The sequence below is a fragment of the Anastrepha obliqua genome, chromosome 5 (assembly GCF_027943255.1).
Source record: "Anastrepha obliqua isolate idAnaObli1 chromosome 5, idAnaObli1_1.0, whole genome shotgun sequence".
NCBI lineage: Eukaryota > Metazoa > Arthropoda > Insecta > Diptera > Tephritidae > Anastrepha > Anastrepha obliqua.
The window spans coordinates 54,069,290-54,095,338 of record NC_072896.1 but is presented as its reverse complement, the minus strand read 5'-3'; the positions used below and the strand labels follow the sequence as shown (position 1 = coordinate 54,095,338).

Here is a 26,049-nt window from a genome sequence, read left to right as displayed (position 1 = left end):
TGTCTCACAAGAAGGCTATAGAAGCTTTAAACTGGACTTTCCAGGACTTGTGAGATAGTTCAGATATAATGGGAGGAATGGTAGTTTTATTGGCTGGTGATTTCCGACAAACCCTTCATTCAGAGAGGGACACCAGCAGATGAAATTCAAGCATGTATTAAATCATCATGCTTATGGTCGAAAGTTCAAAAACTCAGCCTGAAAACGAATATGAGAGTTCATCTTCATAATGACGTGGACTCGGGACTTTATGCAGAAATGTTGTTGAAAATTGGTGATGGTTGTTTAGACGTTGACAAAGAAGGCTATATATCACTATCAAGAGAATTTTGCAATTTAGTAGAAGATGATGTGGATCTCATCGCTCATGTTTTTCCGGAATTGCAACAAAATTTGAGTTGTGATCAGTGGTTGTGCGTAAGAGCAATATTAAATGAAATAGTCTCTATTGAATTAATTGAAGTAGTTTCTAGGATCAACACTGACATTTTTAAAGAGGTGCAAAGAGAAATGGAGGAATATTTGTCAATGGACACAATTATGGATACGGAACTAAGTACTTCATATCCTATGGAATTTTTAAACTCACCTGAACTGTCGGGTGTACCGTCACATAAAATTCAATTAAAATTGAATGTACTCCTCTGCTATGTAATGGAACAAGACTTCGGATAACAAAATTGGGGCAAAATATACTTGGTGCTACTGTTTGAACAGGGTAAGGGAAAAAGTGTCGCATTCCAATTATTCCCACTGACCTTCCATTCCAATTTAAAAGGTTCCAGTTTCCCGTCAAGCTTAGCTTTGTTGTTGCCATAAACAAAGCACAAGGGCAGACATTGCAGGTGGCGGGAGTGCATTTAGAAAAGCCATGCTTCTCTCACGGTCAACTATATGTAGCATGTTCGCGAGTGTCTAATGCCCGGAATTTACACATATTTGCAAAAGACGGAAAAACTTATAATATAGTCTACAAAAATATCCTAGATTAATACTCTCCATTATATCTTTTTGAATTAAAAGAATTTAAAATTATTTATTTTTGTTACAGTGAAATATATTTTAACATTTGTTGTTTTAATTAAATAAAGCATATTTTAAGTTTTTGAAACTGATTGTATGTAGTAATTTTTAAATACTAAATCACATTGATTCAGTCCTATTGAAATGTAATGATCTTTGATATTTATTTAAGGGCTTCAATGCCAACGAAGCCGCGGGTAACAGCTAGATTAATAATAATTTTACGCATTTCTAATGGTAAATCTGCACTTCGTCCCATTTTGTTACTTACAATCAAGATATTATATTACGCGCAACTGAAACTGAATCGGCGATAAAAACTAAGAAAAATCAATAATATTTCGTTTTCAGCAATATGTATTAGTAAAAACCCAAACGATTTTTACTGTTACGAATAAATGTTTTGCAGCATTTTACGTCTGCCTGCTTTCCTTGGAATACTTCAGTGTAGGTTGAAATAACGGGAGTTATTCTTGCGGCAATTTATTAGGAATATAACATTCTTCTAGTTACCCAAAAGAAATATATTGTAACATTATTATATTGTCAGGGTGTACGAATAAATTGTGTAACCTTTGTATATACATAATTTTTTTCAGTATTCATTGACATTTCATCATGGAAAGACTTACACCTCAACAACGTTTCCAAATCGTACAATTGGATTACGAAAATCGATGCTCTATGAAAAGTGTTCATCGCGCGCTCAGGCCAAGTTATGGTGTTTGGCGATGAGGCGTATTCCTGGCTTAATGGCTACGTCAATAAGCAAAATTTCCGTATTTGGACTGAAGAGCAACCCGAAGCCATTACATTCATTGAAAACAACCGTCTGGTGCGACTATGAGGCCTATGGGCTGGAGGATGACGCCAATGTAACAGTGAATGGCGAACGAATGAAAAACGACTTTTTGATGAAGGAAATTGAGTCCCGTGATCTTGTGATCTCCACAACATTTGGTTCCAACAATCCAACAAGACGGCGCTACTTGCCATGTAGCCAGACAGCCGTGAAACAATGGATTTACTGTGTCGTCGTTTCGACGAGCGGTTTATCTCTCGCCGATATTCGCCGATATGTATGTATGTGTGTACATCTATCAGCAGCTGCTAACAACTTGAGCAGAGCTGGCAGCAGAGGGTACACAACCAGAGCTTAAAATGGGTTTTTGAGTTCTTTGACTTGAGCAATAAAATCAGCGATGAGAGAAACAGTTGGTGTTCAAACAGTTAGTTGATTAAAGGCCTTTTCTTTTGGCCAAGCGTTAGCGAGTGGCGTATAGATGAAACAGTTGGTATAAATGGGCATATCTTGGCAACGCTGGAATAGAGCTGCCCCAAATTGCATTTGGTTGTAAAATAGTGTCTGGTGCTGTATAACCATTCTCCCTCGCGCCGAATCTTACTCGGTAACTTTGTTGTTGCTTTTGCATGTACATTTTTCGTCAAGTTAGTCGAGCAGAGAGATAGCAAGCAGAGAAGTGCTGAATAGAAGAGACCTTAAGTTAGAAATGTTTTCCTTTGTGCTCTAACACGAGTGATGAAATACGCCCTTGCAAAGCGAACAACTTCGTATATTGTCTTAACCTGTGTTAGAATGGGCAATGATCGGGATGCGGAAAAAACTGGCCTTTTAAAAATGCAATATTTTCATTAATAAAAAGGCGAAATATATGCTTACGTTTGTAAAAACAGACAAAGAAAAACTTGTTTTTACTTGCGTTTATCGGCATTTCCCCCTTACAGGCAGCACCCTGTTTCGGTATAAAGCTCACCTGCAACTTTGAACATTTACAGATTAGCCAAACCCGATGAAAGAGCAGATATAGCAGATCAACAGAATAAAACAGGCTTTGATGCCAGTATTCTATAACTACGTTCATAAAATATAAAACAAAAAAAAAATTGAAAAAACTGTACCGCCAAAGTTTCCTTTTTTTGCCGAAGACGAGCTGAAACCGAACAGAACGTTTGTGACCGAACATGACCGAAGGCGAAGTTCAGCCGTGATTTAGTTGTTTTTGAAGGATGCCTCATCTCAATAGGATGACTTCCTTTTTATTAGCATTAGTTTTAAATTCAAGTGTTGAATTAGAATTAAAATTCGAGAGAGTTATTGCATCATTCCAAATACAAATAATTGTGTTAATATTTACCTTAACCAGCACATTCGGGGGCAAATTTGTATGAATTTTCTGGAGTTGGGATGAAAAAGTAAATGAAAGTATTTGCTATACGTATGGTAAATTTTTTTTGGGAAATACCATTGCGTGCACAAGTGTTTTAATGTAATTCAAACATTTAGATTTCCTGTATTAGTTATATTCCTATGTGCATATGTATATTAGGGTGGTTTATCGTAACAAGGAAAATATATTTAAAATTTATAATTTTCTACGAGTATAAATTTTTCATTAAGTCAATACTGTATTGGATAACTACACCTATAGTCTTTACTATTCACTTACTGCCCTACACAACCGCCACGGCGGCACTAACTGAATGAAGCTAGTATTATCGAACAAAGTTGCCAATAAAAAGTAGGTGTCATTTTAATCCAAAAATTTCAAGTTTTATTTGAGCATAATTAAAAAAAAAATTAAATGTGTCAAAATGGAAAAACAAAAATTTAAAATACATTTGTCGAATTTTAATTTAATATACATCTTTTTGTCGAAAAGTGCAGAAAAAAATTCTATAGGAAACATCTGTTTTGTTTTTTCTTAAATGGAAACATTTTGAAAAAATGTCATTTTAAAGAAAAAATACCAAGCCTTACTTGAGTGTACTTTAAAGAATATTAAAAATGTCGAAAATTCAAAACAATAACAAAAAAAATTAATTTAAAAAATTGCTCTAATTTTCTTTACACTTTTTGATCGGCTTATATTTCTACCCCCTGACCTCTTTCATTTAAATTGTGTCAACCTACTACCTGCTGACCTTGAATTCTTGCTTAAAACGGGTAAGCAATTCATCTGCGATAAGTGTGCCGCTGTTAGTCGACAATCCCTTCGAGCACCATCAACTCCCATCAACCTGGATGACGAAATTGCCACTGCTGATAATGTACCTGTGAATCCAGCTAATCTAAGTGCACAGGTATCACCACATCAACAACTGCCGAAATCAACATCAGCTGATGACGTAAACAATTTAGATATCAGTCTGAATACAATTATCAGAGAAATTGCTGCACTGAGATCAGAAAATGCTCGTGCGATGGCTGCAATTAGCTCTCTCAAAGTGGATAAGCAGTTGCTGATTTCGCAAATAAGTGGTTTGTGTGCAGAAGTAAAGGAGTTACGAAAACATCAAACGGTTGATGTCTCCTCTGCTCTGGTACAGCTAACCGCTGAGGTGAAAGACCTTAATGCTTGTATTCTTGCATGTGAGTGTCATGCAAGGAACACAAAAAATGCGAAAAGCAAATCGAAGAGATAGGAACAACTACCAGTAACTGCTGCTACGTCGCCTGTAAACATGTCTATTGTTGCTGCTCCGCATGGTGAGACTAATTCGTTTTCCTCTGCTTCGCACTCTCATGCTGCTGCTGGTGATGCGCCGCTCTCTTATAGCGCTGCTGTTACTAATACAGCTAAAGTGAAGCTGACGCCAATTGCTGCTGCTGCTGCTACTACGTCCGTTCTCCCATCAACATCAGCTTGCAGAAAAGCGTCGGCATTGCCGACTTCTCCTGCACCTACATCAAATCGTACACGTGAATGGAAAACCGTAACTAGAGCTAATAGGAAAAAGGTTAAACAACCTTTAGTTATTGGTTCAAACCAAAATAGTGAATTAAGTGTAGTTCCTAACATGAAGTGGCTGCACATATCGTCCTTCTCAAACACTGTGACAGCTGCCGATATTGTTGACTATGTTGCGAAACATGCAGAAATTGACCGCAAATTTCTGTCCTGCTATATGCTTATCAAAAAGGATACCCTCGTAAAGGATTTCAAGAAAATCAACTTTAAGCTAGGCGTATCTGAATTTTCCTATGATAAGCTTTTAAATGCGGATATATGGCCTACGAACGTAAAAATTCGGCCATTCACTTTTTTTCAAAAAGACGTCACTCCACCTCTGATTCCGTCACTTCTGCAGCTAACTCCATCGCTAGTAATAAGTTATTAAAATTGTATTTTCAAAATATATCTGGACTTCGGACTAAATGTTCCTCGGTATATATGAAAAGTTCTTTCTTAGACTTTGATATTTTTGTATTCGTTGAATCTTGGCTGAATGAAAATTTCTTCGACTGCGAAATTTTTGACCTCAATTTGTACGATGTTTTCCGTAAAGATCGTGACCCTGCCAAATCTGGTTGTTCCAGAGGAGGTGGTGTTCTCATTGCTGTTCGGAGAAAATTTCGGGCATCATTGGTTACACTTACCAATTCTGACACACTCATCGATCAGCTTTGTGTACGTGTTTATGGCTCAGCTGGATCAGTTTATGTGTGTGCATCCTACATTCCGCCGAATAGTCCGGATCATTTATACTTTGCACATGCTGACAATGTTGTGTCATTAGCATCAAGCATAGCTGGTGACAGTCATCTTTGTGTCCTTGGTGATTTTAATTTATGTCGCCTGAATTGGTCCCCACTTAGAAACTCGGCTGCTTTTATGGCTTCTAATGTAAATTCTTCAGCCGAAATTCATGTCATTGATAGCTTTTTAAGCATTGATTTATCACAAATCAATGGTTTTTATAATAGCCTTAATAGAATCCTAGATCTAGTGTTCATTTCAAATAACATCAACTACACATTGTCGGAAGGCATTGCTCCCATATCTTTAACTGATAAACATCATGTTCCTCTTTCTCTTGAGTTGGAATTTTATGAGTTTTCTGAGGTATCCGATGAGCCTAACATCAAATTTAACTACAACTTATGCGATTTCTCAATTTTTAACGAAATTTTATTAAGTATTGACTGGGATAATGCCTTCCACGACAATGATGTTACCTCTTGTTTTCATTTTTTTAAGACTAAGGTTTCTGAGCTGTGTTTGAAGCACATTCCTATTTATCATAAGAAAGTATATAAGACACCTTGGCATACCAAACGGCTTAGGCACCTAAAGAATCTAAAAAACAAATTCTCTAAACTGTATAAAAGGTCTGGAGACCCAATGCACTTCTCAAAATTTCAATGCCATTTAAAAGAGTTTAACTGTTTGAACAAGTTCTTATATAGAAATTACATCTTGAATTTCGAAAATAATATTATTTCGGATTCGAAGGCTTTTTGGCAATTCATCAAATCAAAAAAGTCTTGCTCAATGGTGCCAAACAGTGTTTTTTATAATGGTAAATATGCAAATTCTGCCATAGAATCTGCCAATTTATTTGCTGACTTTTTTTGCTCTAATTTTGAACCCGACCTAGACTCCGATTCTAGTTTGCCCTCTAATAGTTTTTCACCTCTCAATTTTGGGACTTTGTGCCTATCTGTTACTGATGTCGTCAAGGGTATTACGAAGCTTAAGTCTACAACGAAAACTGACTCAGATGGCCTTTCGGGCATTTTGCTGAAGAATTGCTTGTGTCTCGCTGAGCCTCTTACAATTATATTCAATAAATCGTTGTCCACTGGTATCTTTGTTGACGACTGGAAATTTACTTCCATTACGCCTATATTTAAAAGTGGAAATAAAAACGATGTTAGCAATTACAGACCGATTTCGAAGCTTTCGTCTGTCTCAAAACTTTTTGAGATAACAGTAAATGATAAGTTATATTTTGCTGTCAAAGGCCTAATATCTACCAACCAACATGGTTTCGTCGCTCCACTGTCACTAACTTGTCTATTTTCACTGATTACTGCATTTCAGCCTTCCAGAACAGATCTCAAGTTGATGCAATTTATACAGACTTCTCTAAAGCGTTTGACAAAGTTTCGCACCGAATACTCTTGTCGAAGCTTGCATCATTGGGTATACACTCCACGTTTTTGTCTTGGATCAAATCATATTTGTCCAACAGACACTGCGTTGTAGCCGTCGATAATACGACATCCCGTGCATTTATTGCATCCTCCGGTGTCCCACAGGGAAGTATTCTAGGACCCCTCCTCTTTATACTCTTTATTAACGATATTGGTTCTTGCTTTTCGTTTGCAGAACACTTGTTGTATGCTGATGATCTTAAAATATTTGCGGTGATTAACAGTGTTAGGGACTCTGAAAAGTTGCAAACCGACTTGCACAATGTCCGGAACTGGTGCCATTTAAACCATCTGTCACTAAATATTAGTAAATGCTTTCACGTAAAATATGCTAAATCAAACAATACTTTGCATACTTCGTATAATATTGCTGGCTTACCTTTGCAATCCGTTGAGGAAATTAAAGACTTAGGCGTTATTTTCGACTCTAAGCTGAATTTCACTAGCCATGTTAACCACGTCATAAGACGATCATATGCGATGCTAGCATTCGTTCGCCACACACTCTCAAAACATTGTATTGTGCTTTTGTTAGATCAAGATTAGAGTATGCCGCTATTATTTGGAGACCGTACCAAATAGGTCTGTCTAATCGGATTGAGAGAGTTCAGAAAGTCTTTCTTCGTTTTGCGCTCCGATCTTTAAACTTTTCTGAACCTATACCATCGTACCGCTCTCGATGTTTATTAATTGACTTAAAACCACTTGATAGCAGACGCTCTATTCTATCGTGCTCATTTATTATTCGTATTATTTCTGGATCTATTGATTGTCCTTCCCTTTTAAGTAAAATTCAATTTAATATACCCAATATGAGGCTCCGACAGTACGAAACCTTTAAAATTGGCTTCTCGAGAACCAACTATGGGATGAATGCTCCGATTCCTAGGGCATGTTCAGATTTAAATATGTTTTTCAATTCTTCTGGTGCTGATTTTACATGGCCGTATGGTATCTTAGTCAATCATCTTAAATCGTTCTTTTCTTAGTAATTAATAAACTATTGTACATTAGCTGTACATGCACTGTATAAAAGATTAGATCTTCATAACCAACTTCAACATACTTTAATAGTAACGCAAAGCTATCAGACGTCTCTTGTAAGAAAAAGTGTTGAAGCATTAAAATGAAAGCCTTCGTATTCATTTGCCTTTTGGGATTAGTATTCGCTGTATGCGAAGGTAAGTTATAATTAAACGAAAAAATGTTTGATAGAACTTATCAAAAGGATTTAATAATACGTTTTTAGCGAGTGATGCTGAGAACGAATCAAATAACGTTGAAGTGGTCACAGAATTTCATTCAGGTGATGGTCCAGTTGTTGATGAGCTCGCAGCAAATCTGGCAGGACTTGAAGGCAATTCCGACGTCAATCTTGATTATATTTATACTCAATGACTCGTTAGAAACAGCATAAAAAAGCTACCAGTTCTATAGTAAAACTATAGATACGTCTCAAAAGTGCTAAGAATCGCATAAATCTGAAATAATTAAATAAAATCGCATAAACAAAAAAAATTATTTTTGAAAATTTTATCTTTATTTAAGAAACGTCAGAGTCGAAAAATAAATTTACATCATCAGAAATAGAATCAGACAATACCCGCATGTTGCGCATTCGTTTAGGATTTGGCGTAAAATCACACCTTCACTGGAGGAAATGTACACGTCTGATCTGGATGGTGATGCAGGCGGTTCCATACTTGTAGGGTTAGCATTTTTGATGTAATCTGTGATGAGTTTTTGCTTAGCTGGTTTAGAATCTTGTTTATATGTACAAATCCCGATAGGTCGACATGCATTTTTTAATTTTTTTAAAAACCGCACTATTTCAAAACCGCATAAAAAACCGCATAAAAACAGAATCTACTGTATATCGAAAACTAGCGATTTTTTAACTTCGTGAAATGAAAATTTGCAGTTCTGCTAAAATTTCTTTAGTTATACATATCTGATAAGAAAATATTAAATACATATTAGTTTGGGTAAAAAGAAATACATTATTCTAACAGATGGCTGTAGTGACCAATATCTCGTATCGATCAAACAATTTAAAATGTATGCTCGTTTTGAATGCCATGACACACCGCAGTAAAACAATTTGTTTGCTGTTTTTTGTTTGTTCCATTCAGTTGTGAGTTACAGGGGGTTAACAATGGAAGTCAACAAAGAGAAAAGTCGGTATATCGAAAAATTACAGAAAATGGTATTAGGTGCGCAACTAAGTTCCCGCTGTTTGTCCATAGATGCCGCCAGCAGGGTGGCTAATCCATTCTAACATAACCTAAACGTCATAAACCAAGCTAAGACATGTGGTAAACAAACTGCTTCGACTCATTAGTGATTCTGTTTTGATATCATATACTTTTGGTTTTGTGGAAATGTCTGATTTTGTGCCGAATAATCGTCATTTGCGGGAAGTGTTGATTTTCCTCTTTCATTCGAAAAAAAAACGGCGGCTGAAGCGCATCGAGAGCTACAAAAAGTTTATGGAAATGCTGCTTTAAGTGAAACAACGTGCCGAGATCGGGTCCTTCGCTTCAGAGACGGTGATTTTAATATTGATGACCGTTCGAGTGAAGGAGGCATCGCTCAATGAGGATCCGTGACAAACACAAGAAGAACTTGCTTCAGTATTAGGAGTTACCCGCCAATCGATTTCTAAGCGATTGCATGCTTTGGGAATGATTCAGAAACAAGGGATTTGGGTTTATGAGTTAAAACCAAGGGATGTTGAACGCCGTTTTTCGCCTGTGAACAACTGCTCCGCGGCAAAAAAGGAAGGGGTTTCTTCATCGCATCGTGACGGGTGATGAAAAATGGATTCATTACAGCAACCCAAAGAAAAGAAAGTCATGGGGACTGCCCGGTTATGCTTCTACGTCGTCGCCTCGGCCGAATATTCACGTTGCTATGTATTTGGTGGGACCAAGTTGGTGTTATTTATTATGAACTGTTAAAACCAAGCGAAACCATTACTGGGGATTGGTATCGACTTGCGATTGAGCCGAGCACGGCACGAGAAGCGGCCGCAGTACGCGGAGAGGCATGAAAAAGTGATTCTACAGCATGACAACGCTCGGCCTCACGTTGCCAAACCCTTTAAAACCTACCTCGAAACACTGAAATGGAACAATATCAAGACGCTCCCCACAAATAAGAGGAGGAGCTCGGCTAAACCCCTAATATTTAGAAGTGTACGCACCAATTACACTGGCACACAGAAAAAAAGTTGTCTGTACACCGGCGCCACCTATCTACGGGCATGTTTTTCCACCCGCTGAATACGAATTTCAAGTCAGTTTGGGCCGTCCAGCCTTCAATTTCGAGTAAATTGCAAAAAACTCCAAAAAATAGCGAAAATTCGATGTTTTGGCAAGAAAAAAAATTTTCAGATCTAAGGCAAGCATAATTTTCATGTCTTTTGATCTGTTAAATACTAATTTCGATCGTACTTAAATCATAAACCATTTTAAATCTAAAAAAATTGTAAAAAATCATCAAAAATTGCAAACATCGAAGAAAATTGGGATTATTTTGGTATACAAAATTTTGTGGACCCCGATCGACGAAGATTTTCCTGTAATTTAATCTGCTTGATCTGATTCTGCCATGAATTTGGCCCATAGTTCTCTCAAACATTCATAAAATTACAAAAAATTGATAAAATAGCAGAAAATTGCTGCTGAAAAAATGGAAAAAAAATCTTTTAAACACAATTAAATAAATTTATTGTATTGTTTATTAACAAAATATAATACAAGATTAATATCTGAGTATACTAAAGGCTGTTTTTTTAGAGGTTAGGTTTTCAAGATGAAATAAAACGTATATAATTTAATGTTATGGCCAAGAATTTAGCTTTATTATAAAGATAAGGGTTTGCCATTATGTTTTAAAAATGATTTCGGGCAAGTGGCCGCCGCAGCTGGCTCGAATAAATTCCAGCCGAGAGGCCCAATTTTCGACCACTTTTTGCAGCAATTGGGGCCGTATGTCAGCAATAACGCGCCGAATATTCTCTTCCAAGACGTCAATCGTCTCGGGCTTATCTGCGTAGACAAGCGACTTCACATAGCCCCACAAGAAATAGTCCAGCGGTGTTATATCGCACGATCTTGGAGGCCACGCTACAGGTCCACGGCGCGAGATAATGCGCTCACCAAAAGTTTCCTTCAATAAATCGATTGCTGTGTTGGCTGTATGGCATGTAGCGCCGTCTTGTTGGAACCAAAGGCCGTCCACATCAACATCGTCCAATTCAGGCACAAGTCATTAATCATGGCTCTATAGCGCTCTCCATTGACTGTAACATTATGGCCGGCTTCATTTTTGAAGAAATATGGAACAATGATTCCCTCTGCCCATAGAGCACACCAAACAGTGACTTTTTGAGGATGTAACGGCGTCTCAGCAATGGCTTGTGGATTATGTTCACTCCAAATGCGACAATTTTTCTTATTGACATACCCATTCAATCGAAAGTGAGCTTCATCGCTGAACAAAATTTTCTTCGATGCGTCGCGCGAACCATTATTTTCGTAATAAATTTGCACGATTTGCAAACGTTGTTCAGGTGTAAGTCTATTCATTATGAAATGGCAAACCAAACTGAGCATAAATCAAGTGACAGCTGTCAAAAAGACCATCTACGAAAAAAGTAGTACCAACTTGAAAACCTAACCTCTAAAAAAACACCCTTTATTACAATTCCCATCTATGCAATAAGAGTCCTGATTTATTTTGTTACATTTGTGGGGAGTTTGAGCCAGTAAAAAACCGCAGAACGTTTTCAGATAGATTAAAATGAAATTATGAAGGATGCTTTTGCATTAAAATTATAAATTTGGATTCAGCCTGGGTCCCACACTTTGTTTGTGGTCGATGTAATATTATGTATGTTGACACGATGGGAAAAAACCAAAAAGAGAGAAAACTTGAAATTTACAATTCCCATGAGCTGGACTTAACCAGATAGATCGGTGGCGCCCGGTGTACAGACAACGTTGATTTTATGTGCCGGTGTTATTTATTTTTTTATCTTGCGCGTTAAACAATTATTTATAATATTTTATTTTTTAATGCAGCAGCAGCAAACCCAGCTTAGTTCATGACCAACCCATTTATTGCCATTGTACTCGCTTGGATAAGGTTTTTTACCTTATTATTTTAAAATTTATGCGAAATTAAACCTTAATTTTTCATAACTTTTAATTACAATAAAAAAAGAAGAATAGTGTTACTATGGAAATCTGTTTGGTTGAGGCGTTTTTTTAAATTTTGTGGAAGAAAACACCCAACCCCTTCAGCAGAAAAAGTTGTCAAAACTCAACGATGTTTTCAAACATGCACTTTATTATACAAAACAAAAACTGAAATTTTTCTAAAAATTCGGATAAAATTTTGAAATTTTGCTGAAAATGTTCCGATTCATACAATTGGATTTTTTTTGCATTTTCTAAAGTATAATATCTTAAAAATATTGTGTGAAAATTTGTAGTGAATCCGACAAATACTTTTCGTGTTATCCAACAATTAACAAAGGGCGCTCGGGCGCTCCGGAGCGTTCGAGAGCAAGTAGCGAGCAATAGTAGTAGCTATGAGAGTGGTAGATAAGCGCGCTAACGATATTACTCGAGAAGGTAGAATGCTACGTAGGCAACAGCAAATCGATATTTTGGAAGCTGCTATGACGACTGAAGAACATTATATGGCCCAGGAATAGATGCCACACAAAAACTATGTTTTTTGAACTGGTGATCACTGTAACTTAAAAACCGCTTGGTAGATGTCAATAAAATTTATACAGCTTTTGAGACACATAAAAACACGTGAGTAATCGAAGGATTTTTCGTTTCAAAAATTTCGATTTTTTTAAACAATTAATTGTCGGTGTTTTCTCAAAAATCAGAAAAATATTTCCTGCGGCCGCCATATTGTTACTTTTAATTCTGGAGAAACGGGCTCCACACAAACAGCGGTAACTTTTACAACTATTAATTTTTTTTGTAACTTTTCTAAAGTCAAGTCGAAACATGACGTATTAAGGGGTTAGGTGGGTTTGAAAATTTCAAAAAATCGATTTTTTTTTTGTCTTATTAAATAGTATAATATGTTTAAAATATTCTCCTAAAATTTCAAATTGATCCGCCCATCAGGCCATGTCAGTGCAGCGTTTCGCAGGTATACGCGTTTATCTCAAAACTCGATTTTTTAAGTCGGTGGACACGATTTCTCGAAAAGTTATAAAGCGATTTTGTTCAAATTTTGCACACATCTTTGGAATAACATTATCAAGTTATTGAACGAAGGATTTTTTTTTTATTTTTATTACAACTAATTTTTTCGAGCCAACACATGACGAAAATTTGACCACAAAATGTGTTTTTTGTTCAAAGTCTGTCAAAAATTCAAATTAAATTTTATTTTTTTTTCCTTCGTCCAGTAACGAGATTTATCCATGTACTAACGAAATATTTTTGGTTTTTTGATTTTAAATGAACCAATAATGAGTTATGCTGTCCACGGCAAGAGCATTTTTTTGTGAGACGTTAAGGGAGATGAGGTACCAACGGCTGAGTTTTCGGAATTTTTAAATAAAAATTTCACAAAATACTGTTTGAATATGTATCTTTGATATGCTGAATTGTTTAAATAAAATATATGATTGTATATATTAAAAAAAAAAATAGTAAAAATACCCTTTTTTTGAACCTCTGTAACCCACCTAACCCCTTAATGCTATGTTTTTAATTTTGTAAAACAAAGCAATTGACTAGCAAAACAAAAAATACTGAAAACATGATGATTTATTATTATTATTATATGCAGATGGTATTTATAAACAACAAAAAGTTGAATAACATAAATAATTTTATCATCTTTTTTCAAAACATACACGTATTTTCGTTTTAAATACATAAACTAATAAATAATTAGTTTATTGTTGTTTTCAAAGTGTGACATTATTGGCAGGAACAAGTGTTTTTTGTTTGTTCGAAAAAATATACCTGTTTTATTGGATTAAGCCCAGCTTATATCTGCATGATTTAGAAACCAATTGAACGTTACGTAAAACTGTAAGAAGTAAGCTTGAAGTTAAACCCTGACATGCATCTTAATGAAGTTCTCAAAAAACTAAAAAGGCCAGAACTTGAAAAAGCTCACACATTTGCTCGATACTTATTTTGAATTTTAATACCACATGATATTGAACTCTTGCTAAGCACTGCTCAGAAATTCAAAGACACACTGGAACTCATTTACCAAATGGACTCGCCATTAGAAAAAGTTTCGAAAAAAACAAGGAAAAACGGCAATAAAAAAGCTTAAAACAAAGAAGGCCACCGGATACGATCTCACCACAGGAGAAGTACTTAAACAACTGCCAGATGCCCCTTGAAGACCTGTGGTCTGCTTCTGGAGGGATGGGCCTCGCATTAACTCAGCGAGCGCTGGGCTTGTGTGCAAACTTGTAAAGTTTCGAGATCCTTTTGGCCACGGGTAGATCGGGGGCGCTCGAGGGAGCTTCTAAGGCTAACAAAGCCGCAGCTCTCCCGTTAGGTGTCGATGCGGGGAAACTTGGGATTACTTCAAGCCCTTTCTGCAGAAGCTGTCTAGAGGACGAGGTGGAATCATCTCAACATATTCTTTTCAGTTGCCCTGCTGTCGTCGGGCAAAAGTTTAGGCATCTGGGCTCTCACTTTTGCACTAAACCTGCGGATATTGCGGGTTTAAATATCATACGTCGGGTGAAGTTCATCAGCAGCTTAAAGCGGTTAATACTAACGTAAATCGCCGACGTTGGCCGTCATCTTCTAACCCAAAGCCCCTTCTTCCTGTCCGGTTCCACTTTCTGATTCCTTCGCATCTCCGTTCTTCCCCTCCCTCAGTATGGGATCACAACGGACAAATTTTTGAAGTTTTTGTCCAAGAGGATACCTCGCAAGGGTAGAAATTCATCCTAACCTAACCTAACCTATCTAGAAAGATGAAACTATTTACGAAACTATTTTGTATTGCTTTAGCTGTGATCCTCATCATAATAGCTGTTATCATTTTTTTTATATTTCTCCTTTATCCTTTATGTATTATATCTCTAATTGATGCATCCTCAACCGATGCATTTTCAAGTGATTCACCGATGAATCCTCAACTGATCCTTTATCAACTGATGCATCCTCAACTGATGCATCTTTAACGGAAGCATCTTCAACAAATCCGTCAGTGACTGACGCATCCTTAACCGATGCAGCCACAGCTGTAGATGCATTCACAGCTATAGAATTCCACTACAGCTCCTGCACCCTTAACATACCCATCCTCTACCGATGCATCTTTAACAAACGAATATTCAGTATACCCATCCTTAATGGATTTATCTTTAATGACGAATTTCCAACTGATTCATCCTCAACTGATACACGTTTACACGATGCAACCCCAACTGGCGCATCCTCAATAGATGCATTTTTGACGGCCCCATCCTCAACCGATGCCTTCACATCTAGTGTCACTAGCGCAAGCATCAAATTTTGGTTCGTTGTTAAATATTATTAAATCCCATTACCACTGATTAGATTACATACATATAAGGGTAGCTATAGGCCGGTACAGAATTCGAATCGATGCGAGACACGCAAATCTATATTACGTCAGCTAGAGCTTTATTTTATTAAATTCTGTTTAGTTCGCCATAGCTGAATGGATAGAAGAGTGAATATCGTTGGAAGCGAACAGGCTCGAAATCCCGGGCAGAAGCACCAATTAATAGAAAAAGTTGTTTCTAATAGCGGCCGCAGGCAATGGCAAACCTCCGACTATATTTCTTCCATGAGTGTATTTATAAGACCGCATTGAATACTATCACAGTTGGAGCGATTGTATTCATACTTACGACATAACCTAGCCATAGGAGACGCTGAAACTTTATGTTTATGACACCGTAAAGTCCATACAACTCCTTGGCCCAACGTCTGCGATATTCGCCATCGCCAACGCGCGAAGTCCAAAAAAACTTTCGCAGAATGTTTCCCTCGAGTACTCCTCATGTTGACAAGAGTGCTTAACCATTGGTTTTCATATTGGATTGATACTATTATTAGTGCTAATATTAGCTCCCGAGCAAACTAAGTTCTTTATCACTTGCCCTCGTTCACCACCAGACCCATTCGTTTTGCTTCTTTATCCACCTTAAAAATGCACTGCTAATGGCCTCGTTGTTAAGACCGATGATATTAATTTCTCAGGCACACGTGCCTGATTTATTGAAATATACGGCATGAACAATCCGTTCCAGTATAAAAGTAAAGATGTCACACGGTAGGGAGTCACTCTGTCTGAAACCTCGATGGTTTCAAACGGATGGTAAAGGTCATTCATAATTCTAAGGGATCGCTCAATGTAATTTTACACAGTCTTATTAGTTTTGAGGAGGTACCAAAATCTCAGCATATAGGTATACCATACAACTCCTTTCGTTCTTTAAAATCGATAAAAAGACAAATAGAGGCACGTAGCGAATCACTTTTCACGGGTATTTTCTTAGTGCGTGGGAAATATTTGGTCGACAGTTGATTTTCAGGTCTGAAGACACACTCAAAATGTCCACTCAGTTGACAGTTTTTCACTCACTAAACTCTATCTTTATGCTTGATTAACCTAAATAAAAATTTGCATACGAAAGCAACAACAAAGTTATCGAGCAAGATTCGCCGCTAGCGAGTATTGTCATAGCTCATTAGACAGGTATAACTCACTGTCGTACAAACAGATGTAATTTAAGGCAGCTCTATTTCCGCGTTGCCAATAGATGTTCATTTTTACGAGTTGCTTTGTCTCAGTTGTTTTGAATATTCATTACGTCAACGGTTAGTGTTTAATTTGGATTTGGTTATTTTAAATATTGGTTATTTACTATTTCCATAAACATTTTATTTACTGATTTTGAAGAAATACTACTATAAATAACTTTATAAAGAGAGGACACTAGACACAAACCCTATCGGCCCATTTCAATAAGTAAAATTTTGGTATATAAGCAGAATCGATGTAAAATTTAGTAACAATTCACTGAAGGTGAACTACTTGGAAAGATGAAATTCTTTACAGCACTATTTGTTATTGCTTTAGTAATCGTTTTCGCTGAAGGTAAGTATCCCAGCAACGTATCCAATTCGTAAATACAATTTAAGTATACAATCCCAAATATTTACAGGCCAACTAAGCGGACTAGGTGGACTAGCCAGGCTACTAGGACTAGGACCACACGCAGGACCTGGGTTGGTTGGTATACTAGGAGGTTCAAGCGGTCCACGTGGTATTCCTTATGGTGGTCCAAATGGTGGTCCAGGTGGCCATCATCATGGTGGCCCAGGGGGTCATCACCATGGTGGTCCTGGCGGTCCTCCACCTCCACCTCCACCTCCACCTCCACCTCCCTGCCCACCGTCTAGTTCAGCTGCATCACCACCAGAGCCTAGCTCACCTGCTCCACCTCCACCCTTCAGCTCAACTGCCTCACCAGGAGACTCAAGCTCACCTGCCACCCCACCACACTCTAGCTCACCTGCCTCACCTCCAGAGTCAAGTTCACCTGCCTCACCACAAGAGTTAAGCTCACCTGTCTCACCACCAAAATCAAGCTCATCTGTGTTAGCACCAGGGTCAAGCTCACCAGACTCTAGCTCATCTGCCTCACCATCAGAATCAAGCTCACCTGCCTTACCAACAGAATCAAGCTCACCTGCCTCACCACCAGAGTCCAGATCACCTGCCTCACCACCAGAATCAACCTCACCTGCCTCACCACCAGATTCAAGCTCACCTGTCTCACTACCAGAGTTAAGCTCACCTGCCTCACCACCAGAGTCTAGCTCATCTGCCTCACCTCTAGAATCAAGCTCACCTGCCTCACCACCAGAGTTAAGCTCACCTGCTTCACCACCAGAATCAAGCTCACCTGGCTCTCCACCAGAGTCAAGCTCACCTGCTTCACCACCAGAATCAAGCTCACCTGCCTCACCACCAGAGTCAAGCTCACCTGCCTCACCACCAGAATCAAGCTCACCTGCTTCACCACCAGAATCAAGCTCACCTGCCTCACCACCAGAGTCCAGCTCACCTGCTTCACCACCAGAATCAAGCTCACCTGCCTCACCACCAGAACCAAGCTCACCTGCCTCACCGCCAGAATCAAGCTCACCTGCCTCACCACCAGAGTCAAGCTCACCTGCCTCACCACCAGAATCAAGCTCACCTGCCTCACCTCCAGAGTCAAGCTCATCTGCCTCACCACCAGAATCAAGCTCACCTGCGTCACCTCCAGAGTCAAGCTCACCTGCCTCACCGCCAGAATCAAGCTCACCTGCCTCACCACCAGAGTCAAGCTCACCTGCCTCACCACCAGAATCAAGCTCACCTGCCTCACCTCCAGAGTCAAGCTCATCTGCCTCACCACCAGAATCAAGCTCACCTGCGTCACCTCCAGAGTCAAGCTCACCTGCCTCACCACCAAAATCCAGCTCATCTGTGTTAGCACCAGGGTCAAGCTCACCAGACTCTAGCTCATCTGCCTCACCATCAGAAGCAAGCTCACCTGCCTCACCAACAGAATCAAGCTCGCCTGCCTCACCACCAGAGTCAAGCTCACCTGCCTCACCACCAGAACCAAGCTCACCTGCCTCACCGTCAGAATCAAGCTCACCTGCCTCACCCTCACCACCAGAGTCAAGCTCACCTGCCTCACCACCAGAACCAAGCTCACCTGCCTCACCGCCAGAATCAAGCTCACCTGCCTCACCCTCACCACCAGACTCTAGCTCACCTGCCTCACCCTCACCACCAGAATCAAGCTCACCTGCCTCACCACCAGAGTTAAGCTCATCAGCATCAGCACTAGACGCAAGCTCACCTGCCTCACCACCAGAATCAAGCTCACCTGCCTCACCTCTAGAATCAAGCTCACCTGCCTCACCACCAGATTCTAGCTCATCTGCCTCACCTCTAGAATCAAGCTCACCTGCCTCACCACCAGAGTTAAGCTCACCTGCTTCACCACCAGAATCAAGCTCACCTGCCTCACCTCCAAAGTTAAGCTCACCTGCCTCACCACCAGACTCTAGCTCACCTGCCTCACCCTCACCACCAGAATCAAGCTCACCTGCCTCACCACCAGAGTTAAGCTCACCTGCCTCACCCTCACCACCAGAATCAAGCTCACCTGCCTCACCACCAGAGTTAAGCTCATCAGCATCAGCACTAGACGCAAGCTCACCTGCCTCACCACCAGAATCAAGCTCACCTGCCTCACCTCTAGAATCAAGCTCACCTGCCTCACCACCAGACTCTAGCTCATCTGCCTCACCTCTAGAATCAAGCTCACCTGCCTCACCACCAGAGTTAAGCTCACCTGCTTCACCACCAGAATCAAGCTCACCTGTCTCACCACCAGAGTTAAGCCCACCTGCTTCACCACCAGAGTCAAGCTCACCTGCCTCACCACCAGAATCAAGCTCACCTGCCTCACCACCAGAGTTAAGCTCACCTGCTTCACCACCAGAATCAAGCTCACCTGCCTCACCTCCAGAGTCAAGCTCACCTGCCTCACCACCAGAATCAAGCTCACCTGCCTCACCTCCAGAGTCAAGCTCACCTGCCTCACCACCAGAATCAAGCTCACCTGCCTCACCACCAGAGTCAAGCTCACCTGCCTCACCACCAGAATCAAGCTCACCTGCCTCACCTCCAGAGTCAAGCTCACCTGCCTCACCACCACCAGAGTCATCTCCGGCTGCCGAATCTTCTTCAGCAGCGGCCGAATAAAGGGCGGCTCTGTTCTCAGAATCTTAGGTTGTTAAATCAAATGTTGCTTGAATAAAAAACCGTTATGGTTGTATTGCAAATCAGTTCTTATATTTAATAATATTTCAGCTAAAGGCTTTAGGTAATGAGTCAGAGGATCTTCTCAAATTCTTCACATAGTGGCTCCTATTCCATTCTTCGAAATATTACTAATTTCTATAGCCTTTAAAAATTTTCGATTGTAAAAGCAGCCAATTTGAATATGACGTATCAATGAACTGGAACAGTTTTGTTTCTTATACTACCAGATTCCCGGCAATCTGCGCAAACTAATACGGAATTAGTCTTCTGAACATCGCATAAAGGGCCCGAAAAACTGAAAACGACAGTCAAGTAATTGCAACTTATTATTTTATTTTTCGCGATTTTGGCAACCGGCTGTCGTCATGAGGTATAATAATACAAAAGAAACAAAAGGAAGAGATATTACTTTTATTGTTACCTGTTTAAGGGGTTACATACGTCCAGCAGCGTCAAGGGAAAATCTGGTTTTAGAAGGAGTAAAAATAGAAATAAATATAAAAAAAATGTATACATTGTTTATTAGTACTTAAACTTTAAATTACAATATAAAAAAATTTATTTTAATTTTTCTTTACAAAAATTAGTATATAAAAAAACACGTGACCCAAAGTACAATAAAAAAATCTTTTTTCTCCTTGAAATGTTGACTGATATGTAAAACGTAAAAAAATTCTTGTAAAATAAAGTTGTAGTTACGAGTATAATCGGTCGAGGCGGAGTTTTGAATTTCGAAAAATTTTACAATTTAAGGCATTGTAAACACGCATGCGTTTTACGTCATAAATGTCCCACTTTAATTAAGTTTGTACAATTTTTTTAAAGAAATATCAAAAATCCGGCTCAATAGACTATAGAGAAATTTAAAATATTTAAAAAAGAAACCGCATCAAAAAATATTATAAACTACATGAGTTATCATGCCGACCCTGCCGAAAGAAGTAGCTTCGAGAAAGAAGAACTTAATCTTTCAAGAGCAACTACCTGTTCGCATCAACCGCACAAACAGCGATAACTTTTACAATTATTAATTTATTTTTTAAATTTTCCTAAAGTCAAGTCGAAACATGATGTATTAATGCTATGTTTATATTCTCGTAAAATAAAGCAAATGACTAGCAAAAAAAAATTTTTTATTGAAAATCATCATTTTTTCGTGCCTCTGATTACTAAACCCTGAATAAGCAAAAGCTGACGATTACAGCAATCATAACACCGCCCTCTTTGCTACACCCAGTTTCAGCAGCATCTCTGTCTTTACGAAAAAGTGCGTAAAGGTTCGGATCGAAGAAGTCAGCATCAAAAAAATTTGAGTTGTACCAATTTTCAGTTATAACAAGAACTTCATATTCACAACATGAACTCAGCAATCGCACTTCATCGGACTTACGAGGGCGGTTCAATAAATACCCGTGTTTGATGATAGAGGACGTTCCTGAGGGAAGTTGCTGTTATTATAATCTATCGAACGACGGCAAAACAAATATCAGACTGATTGATAGGCTAGTTTGGACTTGGCAACAATTCGAGTAAGACGTGTTCCGTGATTTTCGTTAAGATGGGAAGATAGTATTTTCGGTACGTCGCTGTTTGTTTTTGGATGGGGGAAAATGCGAGGAGATAAAAGCAAAGTTGGGTGTTGTATATGGGGACGTTAGGTATTGGTTCAACAAATTTAAACGTGGACGAACATGCGTTTTTGATGAGGAGCGACCAGGACACGTTATTCTCGTTAATCGACAAACGAAATTGCGCGAAGTAACAGAGGTCATAGGTGTGTCGACCGGAACGGTAATTAATATTTTATGTGATAAGTTGGCGATGAACAAATTGTCGGCCCGAAGGGTGCCGCGATTGCTCACAAGCAATAACAAGCGGATGCGGCTGCGGAAGCAGTGTTTGGAGCAATTTAAACGGGATCCGAAGAAATTTTTGCATCGAGCTGCTACCCTTGATGTAACCTGGATTCATCATTATACACCACAAACTAAGCAACAATCAACAATCAATGGATTTTTCCTGGTGAATCTGCTCCAAAGAAGGCGAAGCCAGTCTCAACGGCCGGAAAGGTCATGGAGTCGATTTTTTCTGATGCGAACGGCGCCATCTCATGGATTTTTTAGAACGATTACTGGAAAATACAATAGTGAGTTAGTGGACCGCTTCCACGAAAAATTGAAAGAGACACGGCCGCATTTGACGAAAAAGAAGCTGCTGTTTCTCAATGATAACGCATCAGCACATTCATCCAGAGTTGTCGCCACTAAACTGCATGAATTGCCGTATGAATTACTGCCGCATTCCGCGTATTTAACCGATCGGGCTCCCTGCGACTTTTTCTTGCTCCCTAACATGAAGAAATGGCTCACCTCAAAAGAATATATTTCAAACGGGGAAGTCATCGCCGAGACAGAGACGTATTTTGGAGATTTCGACAAATCCTAATATTTTGGAGGGGCTAAAAAATGGTCGGAGCGTTGGGAGAAGTGTATCTATCTAAAAGGGAACTATGTTGAAAAATAAAAATTTGTTTTGAAAAATGTTGTCTTCATTTTTAACAAGGGTACTTATTGATAATAAATGTTTATTTGCTTATTAGGCCTGGAATGGGCAACTACTTCTGAGGCGGTTGATTTTCTTGCTTACGTAAAAAATTAAACGGACAAATAGATACGTTAACAGGCCAAATCTCAGACTTCAGCAGCTTGCCATAATTATGCTCAGCCTTTGCTAACAGGGATATCATGGCTACTCAGACTAAGCGCATTAAGAATGTAAACGGAGTCTCTAATGCCTCACTGACATCGATCTAAAGCTGCAACTAGTTTAGGTGTTATGAGATTCTTTCTACCTCTTTTGTTCATGGCACGGAATGTTCGGCAAGCAGAGTTCAGAACTCAAGATCTGTTCTTCGTCTGAATCTTCTACACTTTCTAAGTTATTTGTGGCGGAAGTAGATGCAACAGGCAGTGATTCTGTTTGTCTTGCAACCATGTCCTCTTCTTCCAGTCGTCGTCGTTCAAATCTTTCTTTTTTCCCCCCATTTTTTTGTTTCTCTCTGTTCGATTAAAAATTATCTATTTCCCTCTATTTTCATTCTCGGAAAAGCTTCAGCATTGCTAAGATTAATTTTGAAATTGTTCTCACGGCTCTTGAACATAACCTGAGGTGTCTTACAATTGTTTTTGTAACTCTCTCCAAACGTGACATATGTAAATCAATAAGTTTCTTTACGCAGTTAGGAAATGCCCTTGTTGGAAGTCTTGCGTTTTCCCAATAAATGATGCACTTTGATTAGCAGTCAATTTAGCGAATATTGACGAATATTATAAAATAAGGCTGAGCGAGCTGGTCGATTAGATGGCAATATTGCACCATTTATTTGATGGCTAGGCAATCCGATAAGGAAACTGTCTTGTTTGTCACTCCGTAATCGAACATTTTTTAAGGCTACGGAAATTGGTAATATTTCGAAGGAAGTTATGGAATGTTAGCAACTATGCGAGAGAATAGAAATTACAGAATTTGTAACTTCTTCATTGTAACTACTTTAGCTGAAATAATATTAAACATAAGAACCGATTTGCAATACAATAACAACCATTTTTATTTAAAACAACATTTGATTTAACACACAAGTAATGCAAAGTATTTTTCAGAATTATGTATTTTTCGGATTCTGAGAACAGATATCTATATGTACGCCTTTAAACCGTTATAAGTCAACCCTTTATTCAGCCGCCGGTGAAGAGGGTGCCGAGGATGATTCTGGTGGAGGTGAGGGAGGTGAGCTTGCGTCTGGGGGTGGAGGAGGTGAGCTGCAGGCTGGAGGTGGAGGTGGAGGTACAGGACCGCCGCCAGGAGTACCACCAGGGGGACCTCCTGGGCCAACAGGTGCATCTGGCTCCCCTGACCCTTCTGGACCACCAAATACTGGTTCACCTGGACCACCCTGATGTCCTGTGAATATTTGGGATTGTATATTTAAATTGTATTTACGAATTGGATAAGTTGCTGGGATACTCACCTTCAGCGAAGACGACTACTAAAGCAGTGAAACAAAATAGTGCTGTGAATAATTTCATCTTTCAGAGTAATTCAACTTCAGTGAATTGTTACTCAATGTAATCTCGATTCTGCTTATATACCCAAATTTTTACTTACAGAAATAGACCGATAGACTTAGTGACTAGTGGCCTTTCGTAATGTATTTATTTAAGGTAGTATTTCTGAAAAATAAAAACAAGTGAACAAAAAACAAATGCTAAAATTCTAACAAATAATAGAGCATTTATTAAGAGGTTATTTTTAACAAATTGAAGATGACAACACGTGTTCATGTAGGGCTTTAAATTTAAACACTTACTATTGACGTAATAAGCACTCAAAACAACTGTGACTTTGTTGTTAAGGCATTACACATACAAACAAACCCTATACTATCGAATACTATCTGTCGTAAGTTCACCATAGTCATCAGGCCGATCAGTACCTATGAAGCCCTAGAGAATCACCATAATTCTCGTAGGTATTGAAAGTAGTGAAACTTTAGCTTCTTTCTGTGGTCTATCATATCCATAGAGAGTCTTCTACTGTACTACAAAATTAAAATACTCCAAACTTTATCTCTACAGACAATACTCGTACATCTGCAACTAAGTTACAGTTGTTTGGAATGTTCATTGCGTCAACGGTTAGTGTTTAATTTAGAGCCATAAGTAAAGTGGGATTTCCGTTGGTATATCTAGTTTCTCCTAACAATTTGTTAGAAATAAAGTCTTAAGTAAATATTATGTCAAATATTCACTATTTTAATAAACATTCTTTTATTTATTTATTTTGCAGAAATACAAAAAATAATTATATCGGCCTATTTCAATAAGTAAAATTTGGGTATATAAGCAGAATCGAAATTAAATTTAATATCAATTCACTCAAGTTGAACTACTTGGAAAGATGAAATTCTTTACGGCACTATTTGTTATTGCTTTAGTAGTCGCTTTCGCTGAAGGTGAGTATCTCAGCAACTTATCCAATTTTAAAATAAAATTTAAAAATACAATCCCAAATATTTACAGGCCAACTAAGCGGTCTAGGTAGACTAGGAAGACTACAGGGAAATGGAGGACCAGGGTTGGTTGGTAAACTAGGAGGTCTAGGTGGTCCACGTGGCCCTCATCCTGGTGGTCCACATGGTGGTCCTCATGGTGGTCATGGCGGTCCTCCACCTCCACCTCCACCTCCACCCTCCAGTTCACCTGCTTCACCACCAGAATCAAGCTCACCCCCACCAGAGTCATCTCCGGCTGCCGAATCCTCTTCATTGGCACCCTCTTCACCAGCGGCGGAATAAAGGGTTTTCTCAGAATCTTATGGATACAGAATTCGGAAAAATACATTGCATTACTTGTGTGTTAAGTCAAATGTTACCTTAAATAATATACCGTTTTTATGTTATTACAAATGAGTATTTATTTCAATATTATTTCAGCTGAAGAACTTAGAAAATGAGTCAGAGGATCTTCTGAAATTTCTCTTCACTCGCATAGTGCCTCCCACTCCATAACTTTCTTCGAAATATTCCCAATTTCTATAGCCTTAACAATTTTCGATTACGTTTATCAGAGAAATTTTAGGTACATGTAAAAACATCCAAGTGAGTCATTGTAGAGGCGAAATAAATTAAAGGTGGAGATCTTAGCAGAGTAGGTGCAATTGGACTACCAGTCAATGGACCTAAGATTGAGTCCCGCTGTAGACATGACGGATCAATAAACTCAAACATTTTTGTTTCTAATACTACCAGATTCCCGGTAATCTGCGCCAACTAATACGGAATTAGTCTTCTTTAATGAGGGAAAAACTGTCAACTGATTGAACGTTTGGGTGTGCCTACAGACCTGAAAATCGTCGATAGTTGATTTAATAATCTGATATTCACCATGCGTGAAGTCTTAGAAAATAATCGTGTTAAGATAATCAGCAGCGCCATCTATTTGTGGGTTTTAGAGAACGAAAAGAAGTGGTTGCGATATCTGAATTCGGTATTTCCGCAAAATTAACACAGCTGTACCGAATGAGATTGAGCAATACGTCAGAGTTGTGCCCGACGGCGAAAAGTAATCAATTTAGTTGTAGAGTTTCCTCGCCATAGATACAAAATACACTTAGTAATTCTTTCATCA

General features: G+C 38.7%; 3 protein-coding genes across 3 annotated transcripts; 2 read left to right on the top strand and 1 right to left on the bottom strand.

Moving 5' to 3' along the window:
• The first annotated feature begins 17,076 nt into the window (after positions 1 to 17,076).
• On the top strand, positions 17,077 to 19,804 carry LOC129248762 (mucin-2-like). The gene is made up of 2 exons (XM_054888380.1): positions 17,077 to 17,131; positions 17,199 to 19,804. Exons 1-2 carry the CDS (start codon positions 17,077 to 17,079, stop codon positions 19,802 to 19,804), a joined length of 2,661 nt encoding a protein of 886 aa, XP_054744355.1.
• Positions 19,805 to 23,594: 3,790 nt separating this feature from the next.
• On the bottom strand, positions 23,595 to 23,949 carry LOC129248761 (actin nucleation-promoting factor WASL-like). The gene is made up of 2 exons (XM_054888379.1): positions 23,892 to 23,949; positions 23,595 to 23,824 (listed from the first exon to the last, which is right to left on the bottom strand). The coding sequence occupies exons 1-2, from the start codon at positions 23,947 to 23,949 to the stop codon at positions 23,595 to 23,597; spliced, it is 288 nt and encodes a 95-aa protein (XP_054744354.1).
• Positions 23,950 to 24,820: 871 nt separating this feature from the next.
• LOC129248760 (uncharacterized) lies at positions 24,821 to 25,217 on the top strand. Its single transcript, XM_054888378.1, has 2 exons — positions 24,821 to 24,875; positions 24,943 to 25,217. The coding sequence occupies exons 1-2, from the start codon at positions 24,821 to 24,823 to the stop codon at positions 25,215 to 25,217; spliced, it is 330 nt and encodes a 109-aa protein (XP_054744353.1).
• Positions 25,218 to 26,049: the final 832 nt, after the last annotated feature.